Source organism: Achroia grisella, unplaced genomic scaffold (genome assembly GCF_030625045.1).
Source record: "Achroia grisella isolate CSIRO2021 unplaced genomic scaffold, CSIRO_AGI_Agris_v1 utg971, whole genome shotgun sequence".
Taxonomy (NCBI): domain Eukaryota; kingdom Metazoa; phylum Arthropoda; class Insecta; order Lepidoptera; family Pyralidae; genus Achroia; species Achroia grisella.
The window spans coordinates 2,590,249-2,601,629 of record NW_026713077.1 but is presented as its reverse complement, the minus strand read 5'-3'; the positions used below and the strand labels follow the sequence as shown (position 1 = coordinate 2,601,629).

The following is an 11,381-nucleotide window of genomic DNA, read 5'->3' as shown; positions in this document are numbered from 1 at the left end:
GGTCTACGGCATACAGTTTTTTTTTAAACATAGATTATAAATAAAAAAAAAAGTTTATACAAATTTTTGTTACTCAATAATCAAAATATAAAATGCGAATATTTGGTTTTTTATCGAAGAAAGTGGGTGATCTCACTGTTAAATATTCAAACCTTCCTGAATCGTACATAAAAAGAAGCTATGAACAGGTACGGTACATAATTTATTGTTATTATATTACTCTTTGATTGAAATAACCTCAAATTTTGTTTGTATTCCTTTTCAGGTATATTGGAAGAATCCAACTGGTTATCCACAGTATCCTAAAGCCCAGGTAACACGTAAGAAGTTCCGTTTTACCACAAACAGACCGTGGACTGCTCAGTTCAGACAACAAAATGAGACTGGTGTGTTGAGAAAAAAAGTATTCTTGGAGCCCGTTGGAGAGTGGAGTTTTTTCAAGTAATAATAATTTTATTATTAATTTAACTATAAAGTATAATTAATTGGTATCATGTAGAAGGTCCACTATTAATACTATTATTTCTGTTTTAAATTGGAATAGAAGACGATTTGTTAGCTACCCTGATGAAGTTATGGTAGCGCGGTGGTTATCATCTCACCACTGTAGCGTTATATATGATGTGATGAGGTCGCTACATAATATATTGTTTATGTATATGAGTTTCTTGTCAGTTCTTCTCATCTCGATATCACTCCGAACTGACGGTAGATTTGACATGTCATAAGAGTCTGCAATAGACCTACATGAATAAAGATATTTTGAATTTGAATTTGAATTTGTATGTAGGTAGTGAGTATACGGGTGTAATAATTGTACTATTTGTTTTGCATTGTTAAGTTTATTTGGGCGGGGAACTTGGTGCAATACAAAGACAGGAGATGGACTAATGTAATGACAAAATGGCTGGACCCGACAGACAAAAGATACTTTTCTTTTGCTTGTCAAATCCAGCCATTTTGTATGGCAGAAGATGGCCAGATGACATAAAAACATAGTAGGAATAGGTTTTATGTGAATTGCCATGGAGAGAGAGGGATGGCGGAAGATGGAGGACGTTTTTACCAGAGGAGGGCCACATAATAAGAAAAAAATAATAAAAATAAACCAAAAGCATAATGTTTAAAAAATATTATGTGGAAGTTAAAGCTATAATAAAAAAATATTTGGTAGTGAGCTGATGCTGCCGACGCGGAGATGCGGACTAGTTTACAAACTGTAATCTGTGTTATTTGGAGAGGTAAATTAAGGGGAGTGTGCAGAGTGTTGATAGAAATATTACAAGTATAGGTATACCATACTCTTTGTACAGCAACACCATGGATATTTATGGCTGTGTCTTAGTCTAGATAGCTATATCTTTGTCTCACCTACTTCATCCACCAAGCAACTTATATAGGTATTGTGGTATATATGCCTAGTGTTGGCCATATTGCCAATGAATATAATATGAATACATACAATATATCTCAACGATATCTTGTATATGATAGTGTAGGATAATGTTTATGATATATTTTATATGTTTTAGATATAAAATACTTGTTTATACTTTCTGTAATTTCTATTGAATAGACTTATTTACAACAAGAATTAACTTTATTTTCAGGGGCGATAGAGTTGAAGTTATGGTCGGTAAAGACAAAGGAAAGCAAGGCATTGTTACCCAAGTGATTCAAGAACGCAATTGGGTATTTGTTGAGGGGCTCAACACCCATCTCAGAGTTGTTAGTATTATGTTGGTGTAATTTTTAACCTCTGTAAAAAAAGTGTTGTTATGAGTTTCACATAATTAAGTAGGTAGCAATGCTACAGGTCCAAGTACCTGACAATAGCCCAAACAACTTAAAAGAGTAAAAAAAATTCAACATCTATCTATGTGCTTGTCTGTAGCATTATAGTTCTCAAAGGGAAAGATTTTAATCCACTTTACTTTGGTCTTCGCTATAATTTCTGTGTTATTCTTATGCATGTTACTAAAGTTTCATAAAAATCCGTTCAGTAGTTTTGCGTGAAAGAGTAACAAACTTCCATACTCACAAACTTTCGCATTTATTATGAAGATTAAGATTTATTCTCATTCTGAAGTACTTAAATATATAATTAAACATTTAATAGAACTTAACAAAAGATCACACAAATTTCAGGTGGGTAAAGACAAGGATTTCCCAGGTGTGACAGTCCAGTCGGAGGCGCCACTCCTCGTCACAACTGATGTGAAGCTCGTAGACCCGGAGAATTTGAAGCCCACTGAAATTGAGTGGAGATACACGGAAGAGGGTGAGAAGGTTAGTGAATTCAGGCTTCGAACCTAGAAAAATTTAGTTCAAATTTCCAAAGGTGAATTTAGGCTTTCAAGGTGCATAACTTATGGTTATCTTTCCCTACAAATACTGAAAGTAAATATAAATAAGCATAAATAATGTGAAAGTATAGAATTACTAGCTGTGCCAGCGGTTTCACTTGTGTTAAATTTCAATAAAAAATATAGCCTATGTGTTATTCTGATGCATAAGCTGTAAAGTTTTATCCAAATGATGGGTTCTATAATATAGATTCCATATACTGAACTGGATGGTAGGGGAAAAAATTAATATAAAAAAAATTATGTTTATAAGCGGCTGAAATGTCCTACATGAATAAATGATTTTTTAATTTGAATTTGAAAATCCGTTCAGTAGTTTTGGTGTGAAAGAGTAACAAACATCCATACTCACAAACTTTCGCATTTATATTATTATGAAGATTAAGATTTATTCTCATTCTGAAGTACTTATATAATTAAACATTTAATAGAACTTAACAAAAGATCACACAAATTTCAGGTGGGTAAAGACAAGGAAATAATAAAAAAGAATAATAAAAAAAAATATATAAAAATCAAATTTTGGCTTTTATATTATTATGAAGATTACAACGACTATAAAATAGACGCTGGAAAATATATTGTGTTCAATGAATAGAAATGGCTTGCACTCACACCGGACCGATACATGAAAAATATAAAATTTGAAATATAAACTTAAAAATTGTAATTATCTGATATTTAGCATTATAAAAAACAAATGGACTGATAAAGAAATATATAGTATAAAGCGATCTTAAATTTAATTTAAAACAGTTTACTTTATGCTTATTCTATAATTTCTTATAACTTAAATCTATTATTTGAAAATACACAAATTGTGACAAACCACTCCAATATAATAATACGAGCTTGTCCAAATTCCGACGTTATTGAATCTACACCCATATCGCGACACAGGTTTCGCCTTTGAACGAAGCATCATCAGGCATTGGATAGAGCACAAGCCACGCTCCCTTTCTGTAGGTACATCGGGTATAAATATTGCCGCGCGACAGACAATGTCACCGCGGTCCGATCGCTCCCACGTCTAATTCAAACGGGGTTGTAATTTCGATTCACGTTTGAATTAGATTAGATGGGCTGAGCCGAGGTTTTTTTTTTTATTTTTGATAATGGAATAGTGCACCCGCCTGCGCTTACGGTTTACGCTGGCGGGGCACCAGTGAAGGATGATAAGATGAACATGAGGTCAGGTCAGTTAGCCAATCGTGACAAATTTACCAGGAATTTATCGCGATTGTTTCCAGGGGGAACCGCGTGGAGGTCAACCTGACAGGGTGCATTGCTAGTAATGGTATTATGAGTCCTCATTACTAACAATCCCCTACCCCCGCTGAGCCGAGGTTCGAACCCATAGCGGTGCCCTCAGTCTCTACTCAGTCGTATACGTCCGTTGGCCTTCCGCCGCTCCATATGTCTTTCCGTGGGTTTGTCCGGTGAAGCTGTAGTTGTCAGCTACGGCCTACATCATTAGAGTAGTCCGAAAAAAAAAGACGTCAGTCGCGGTTTGGTCGCCGAACAGTCAACACTAGGCTTCCAAGCTATATCCGAACTCTATTCAACGCCTGATGATGCCTCAGAGATGTTCAGAGGCGAAACACGTGTCGCAATATGTGTGTAGACTCAATAACGGTCGGAATTTGATCACCATTAGAGAAGGCCGTAACGGTAGTCAAGTTTTCGCATTGAATATTTGTGATCATCCATGTAAATTTTAGCGGAATTAAAAAAAAATATATAAATTCGTTAAGTATATTGAAGTGCTCAATAGCGTTAGAGTTTGTAGGTATCACTTTATATGTATCCTTTTTCATAAAAACTTATTATTTGTTGTATTGCAATTATGTGTTGCCAGGTCCGTGTGTCTCTGGCCAGTAGTCGCATCATCCCAGTACCGAAATCGGCTGAAGAGACCATAGACTACAAGAGTAAAGATCTGTATATAGCCAATCCTGACAAGGATACATCAGCTGATGTTGTTACTAAGGTATTTATTTAATTATATTAATAATAAATAATAGTTGTTTGCGATCGCAAATAGCCAAATAATGCATTTAAAAATAAAATTATAAAATTTAAATATGGAATGTCACACATGGAACATTGGTCTTGATTTGTATTACTTTTTCTAAATTTTTTCGCTTCTTCTCGAACATTCCGCGGTATCACTATTAAATTCAGTGTCTAATACATTCTGACATTTTATTTCATTGTGTACTAAAATAAACATAACTATATTCTTTTTTCAAATATTCATTATTCTGGACAATTCACAGAGCGCCATCTAGTACCATACTAAGCAGAGCGCTAAAGATACTATTCAACTGATTGAAATATTGAAATATTTTCTTTGTATTACTTAAATAGGTTTTCTTCGATATATACGCTAAAGGTTATAACAGAATAACAGAGTGCAGTCAATCCACTCTGGATTCACTGCACTCTCAGAGTTTACAAACCGTTTTGTTTCGATGCATCAATATTAATTACGTTTGATATCATCATCATCAAACGTAATGAATATTGATGCATCTGTATCTGTATCTGTACTTGAGACACATAAATATGGTTATTACTTATACATTTATTTTATATATATCTTCCTTTGAAGGGGTGATAGATTTGTTATTATTATTTTTTTTTCTTTTATTTTATCGGTGATGGACGGTAGATTTAAAAAAATTGTGACACAAAAAAATTGTGACTATTCAAAAGTGCTTATAAATGAAGTTTATTTGAATAAATGATTTTCTATTCTGTTCTGTACTGTCCTGTCCTGTCCTATCGTATCCTATCCTATTCTATCACTTTAAAATAAGGCAATACTTACCCAAGTATTGCCTTATTTTAAATTGGCTGATACGATAGGATAGAGGCCTTAGACAAGTGTTGGAAAGGTTACGCTATGTGAAGATATTATTGAGGAAGTCAGGAAATTTCTAGTTATGCGACAGTTATTATTACTATTGTACGTTTTATTTTCACATCCTATGCTGGTTTTTTCACGTTTTAATAAATACATTTTGTGCTACTTGTAATTTGAAACAGTAAATGTGCATGAGTTTGTTATTGTGCCTACACTTGTAATATTTCTGTCGACACTTGAGACTCTTTCATTAGTTTACGTCTCCACTAACACAGATTTAAGTTAAGTGTAAAATCAGTCTACGTTCCGACTCCGCGTCGACTGGACGCGTTGTTAATAAACCATGTAGCACACTACCAATAAACTTAATAATGTCTAATAAATAGTGCAATCATTTTACTGGTATACTCACTACCTACATACTACAATAAATAATATATAATGCAGCGCCACCTCATCACAATATATATACGTAGAATAAGTACACGAACCACATACTAGATGTCGCTATATTAAAAGTAGACGGCAATATTATTTCATTATTGTAATTTTAACTTTTTTTTTAAACGTGACGTGACGGCTTTTCAATTTCATTATTATTATATATTGACGGCCTCGGTGGTCTAGCTGTTTAGCACACCGCAATATATACATATTATACATAGAAAAGACAGACCGATACAAACGATTATATATTTAAAAAAAAAACTATGTAGTTGTATCAGTTGTCTATTGCCCATAACACAAGCTTTAGCTAGCTTAACATGGGTCTAGAGTGCACAGTGTGAATTGTCCTGCGATTATTATTATTATAAACAAAATATTTACCATTATAATATTGTTAATGAGCTTTATATAATGTGAGCAATGTAAAAAATCGTGAAAAAAGTTTATAACAATGTTTTTTTTTTCACAGATAACGTTCGAGGCTAAATTGCGAACTTTTGAAATGGATATCATGGAATCGATGGGCATTAAAGAAGACAGAGTGCCGGCCAAGTCCTACTGGTACTAACAGAATTTGGAAATTAAATTGAAAATTAAAAAAATATATGTATATAATAATTGTTATTTTATTAGTTAATGATAATATAGAATTGCTGTGATATTTGTTTTATTTTGTGTTGATCTCGATTTAAACTAAATCTATTTTGATAATTCTTATACAAAGTAATCTTAACTGAACCGAATTAATCGATCACGTTAGCTTCAATACATAAAGTCACTCAGTTGACTAATTTGTTACTTACATTTCAAATTTAGAACCATACTCAGTTGACTAATTTGTTACTTACATTTCAAATTTAGAATCATACTCAGTGGACTAATTTGTTACTTACATTTCAAATTTAGAACCATACTCAGTTGACTAATTTGTTACTTACATTTCAAATTTAGAACCATACTCAGTTGACTAATTTGTTACTTACATTTCAAATTTAGAACCATGGTGTGAGCTTCAATATACAAATTGTGAATCATTTGACTAATTTGTAATGTCACTAATTAACCGGGGCGCCACCGTACTGCCGCCACTAATCCGCATAGAGTATTTAAATGGGAAGGAGAAAGTGGCGTTTCCCTCCGATCGATCCCCCGTCCAGTTCAAACGGGGATCGAAATTACGACGGACTGAGCTGAGGTTCCAAACCCATGCGGCGCCCTCAGACTAAAGTCGTATCCGTCAGGCGGGAGTTGGCCTTCAGCCACTCCATAAGTCCTTCCTTTGGTTTGGAGTGTCATCTGCACTCGCCCCCTATCGTCCAGTGAAGCTGTAAAGGCCAGCTGCAGCCAACAGCATTAGAGTAGTCCGAAAAAAAAACCTAGCGGCCTCCTTTCTGTTCGAGGCAACCGAGAGGACCAGACGTCGAATACAGCTACGCAATTTATGTGGAGTGTAATTTGAAAAAGGAATAAAATAAAAGTACTGCTGCATCGACGTATCATTTCTGAAAGTTTACAATAATCAGTTGCGAAAAGTAAACAAGAGGTCAAGATAGAAACTTCTTTAATCGTATAATTGTACTACCCTCCACATAGTCTAACTATTTATGTTCTTTGTAATATATTTCTTGTGCAATAAAAAGTAAATAAATAATACGTATACTACCCACAATAATATCTCAGGAACATTCAGACAGCGCCATCTAGTCCCAACATGAGGACGCTAGGAGCTTCTGTTGTGGGTACTAAGGGGCTCCTATATATTCCTTTTGTGTTAGATAGCTCATTTAACGAGGAAGGCTATAAGATCACGCTATGACCAATAGGAGCGGAGCTGTAATCACAATATACCAAAACGGGAAATGTGACGTAGACGCAGTTGCGAGGGTCATTTACACAAAGGTGCAGACGGCGGATTTGACTTGTATTTTCTCCCAATCAACCATAGACCAGAGAATTATTGGCTTTTTCATTCATATTAATATTAGTATATTTATAAGAGATATTTTCTGTGCATGCGGCTCACCTGATGGTAAGTGATTACCGCCGCCCATGAGCACCTACAACACCAGGGAAATTGCAAGTACGTTGTCGGCCTTTTAAAAAGGAATAAGCTCTTTTCTTGAAGGTTTCAATATCGTATCGGTTCGGAAATACCATTGCTGGAAAGTGATTCCACAATGTGGTTGTGCGAGGCAAAAAGTTTCTAGAAAACCGTACTGTGGAAGACCGCCATTCATCCAGATGATCAGGATGGTATTTCAGTTTCTGGCGGGTGGTACGGTGGTGAAACACAGCAGCTGGTATTAATCCGAACAATTCCTCAGAACACTCCCCGTGATATATGCGGTAGAAAATGCACAGAGATGCAATATCTCGCCGCAAAGCCAATGGGTCGAGTCTGTCACATAGACGTTGATTACCAATGATTCTGGCTGCTCGGTTCTGAATGCGGTCAAATGGAAGTAGCTGGTATCGTGGTGCACCCGCCCAGAGATGAGAACAGTATTCCATATGCGGCCGGATCTGCGCCTTGTATAATTGCAAGCGATGGGCCGCCGTGAAATACCGTCTCACTCTACTGTTATTAGCCTTGTCCTCCAAATGACCGCAAAACTGAACGTCACTGGATATATCAACGCCAAGGACCTCGAGATTTGGCTTCACATCAAAGATAGTATCTCAGGAGATACAATAAATGGAATCTATTTAGCGGTAAACGCGCAAACTTGTGTATTCTTGGGGTTGAATTGAACACAATTTTTCAGACCCCAAACCGAAATTTTATGGAGTGAAGTTTCGATTTCAGACACAAGTTTGTTCCGGTACTCTATAACTTACATAGATATACAACGACTTTTTGACTTAAAAATGTAAAGTTACAACAAAATTATTTCAAAGAGCAACGTGCAAGTTTCTTGCTCGTTCTTCTTGTGATACAGCTTTTCGAGTGAGCGGTAGATAAAAAAAATATATGATGACTATTCACAAGTGTTTCAATGTAAGTTAATTTGAATAAATTATTTTCTATTCTATTCAATTCAAGTAAGAACTGACCTATATATTGTAATAAATATTATTTGTCGATATCTGACATTTGTAGGACATCCCTCCAGTTATTACTGAACTGAGTGACCTTCCTGATAACCTTGGCATTGACTTTCAAATTATCAAATGTAACGATCACCTATATATGTAGAAATCGAATGTTATCAAAACATCTATGTAAGGAAAATTATTTTTCGACCATTGTTAAATTATAGTATTTTTTAAATTTACGTTTAAATTAGCACAGTATTTTGTAACTATGTACAGGAATTTAAATAAGAGACGAACTTAGCACTTAGCTTTCATGTTTCACCGTGTGAGTGCCGGGTCCATCGTGTGGCAGAGAGAGAAACTCCTCCCATTTCCAGGCACTTATAACCCGGGCATAGGTTTAAGGGGCTCCTTACCGACGTACGCCAAGACTCACCTTCAAAGCTCGTGTTTCTCTCCCTGTCCAGATATACCTACAAAACTGTATTTTTTTTATACCAGAATGACCACCACCAAAAATTATCATAGGGTGCATCTGATGGTAAATGGTTATATTAGCTTGTAAACACCTGAAACATCAGAGATGTCACTTCCAATTAAGACATTTTTTTGTTAAATGATGATAATGGAATGGTGCCCGGGCCTGCGCTAACGGCTTACGCTGGCGGGGCATCAGAGGAAGATGATAAGATGAACAAGAGGTCAGGTCAGTTAGCCCAACGTGACAAAAATTAAACACGACGGTGTCCAGGGTGAACCGCATAAAGATGGGATGTGATGTTACTGCATGTCATCTGAAATGGATACGCATGAGTAGTATCATGGGTGTCGCGTGATAACGTGATAGCCGTGTAGTTTATGTATTTAAGCGACGGTTATATTGCCTTAAGGTGAACCGTGAGCTTGCTTGCCATTCATGTATAAAAAAGTACCTCAGTAATTGAGCAATAATTTTATAACTAAACTAGCTGTGTTTGCGACTTCGTTCGCTTGGGATAACTTGACCCGTTTTCCCAGCGCATGCAACGGAAGCCCTCAAATATGAATTATTTCTCCCGTTTAAAAATGTTGCAAACATTTTTACTGATGCTTCGCTTCTACTGGTTGTAGCGTAATGTTATACAGCTTAAAGTTTAAAGCCTTTCTCGACAAATGGACTTTCCAACACAAAAATATTTTTTTAATATGAACCAGTAGTTCCTGAGATTAGCGCGTTCAAACAAACTCTTCAGCTTTATAATATTAGTACCTATAGATATATTTTGCAATAACAAATTGACGAGTATTTGTAGAATAAAATCAAAATTCTTAAGTCTTGACGTTTACATTTTTAGTGTTATTTTTAAATAACAAGATTGTTATTAAATGATAGTATTTATTAGTGGAGGGTCGTATGGGGGCAATTATAACTATACTATAGTTATTAATAACATGTTTTATATTAATAACATATTTTGTGCATGCGGCGTGTGCATGGCAATAACAGTTTATAGATAATTAATTGTTTTTAAAACTGTAGAATAATATTTTTGTAACTGTTCGTACGGGCATATGAACTAAAAATGTTTTCGATTCGTGCAGAAAACTGTGTGATGATTGTACGGTCGCACGGAATGATTTCCGAACGAACTCAAATTAATTTCTCGCACAAAACTAAAATCTAACTTCATTAAATTTTCTTAGATAGTTATAAAACGAATTTATTTCATCTTATATCCAAACTACACATATTTTTTATTGGGTTGTTTGGGCTATTGTCAGGTGCCTGTAGCACCTGTAGCAATGCGACCTACATAGATTTATTATGCTCACCCTTAAAACCTACACATACACGAGTTTATATATCTTAGTTCTTACTAATATTATGTAATATTATGTTATCTGTGCTAATATTATAAACGCGAAAGTTTATGAGTCCCATAGTCACAAACTTTAACGATCTTTGGATAGATCAATGGATGTTTGTTACTCTTTCACTCAAAAACTACTAAACGGGTTTTAATAAAATAAACTATACAGTAATAAATATTATATATAAACTATAAAATAAAGTCGCTGTCGCTGTCTGTCAGTCTCTATGTATGCTTAAATCTTTAAAACTATGCAACGGATTTTGAAGCGGTTTTTTTTAATAGATAAAGTGATTCTAGAAGAGGTTTATATATGTAATACATGTACACCCGGACGAAGCCGGGGCGAGTAGCTAGTAGCTTATATATCAGAATAACATATAGGCTATGTGAATTGGACAAAATATTATGATAAATGTCAAGTATGTGTGATGCAGAGGAATTTGCACGGGTCAGTCAGTTACAAATAAAAAATCAAATCCTTCCTCTTTATAATATTACTAGCTACTCGCGAGCGAGGGTGTACATGTATTATATATATAAACTTCCTCTTGAATAACTCTATTAAAAAAAACTGCTTCAAAATCCGTTGCGTAGTTTTAAAGATTTAAGCATATATAGGGACGGACAGACAGCGACAGCGACTTTATTTTATACTATGTTATGATTTTGTTGTCAGTGTTATTTACTTAGGGTATTTGACACAAAGGTAAATCAATCAGAACGATAATTACTGTATTATCCATTGATTGATATATTTTTGCAACCCGTAGATAAGTTATCATTCACATATGTACTCTATTTCATATATTT

General features: G+C 34.9%; 1 protein-coding gene across 1 annotated transcript; it reads left to right on the top strand.

Moving 5' to 3' along the window:
• The first annotated feature begins 52 nt into the window (after window positions 1-52).
• On the top strand, window positions 53-6,334 carry LOC131854224 (large ribosomal subunit protein uL24m). Its single transcript, XM_059205355.1, has 6 exons — window positions 53-188; window positions 266-441; window positions 1,611-1,728; window positions 2,149-2,289; window positions 4,225-4,356; window positions 6,152-6,334. Exons 1-6 carry the CDS (start codon window positions 93-95, stop codon window positions 6,248-6,250), a joined length of 762 nt encoding a protein of 253 aa, XP_059061338.1. The 5' UTR covers window positions 53-92; the 3' UTR covers window positions 6,251-6,334.
• Window positions 6,335-11,381: the final 5,047 nt, after the last annotated feature.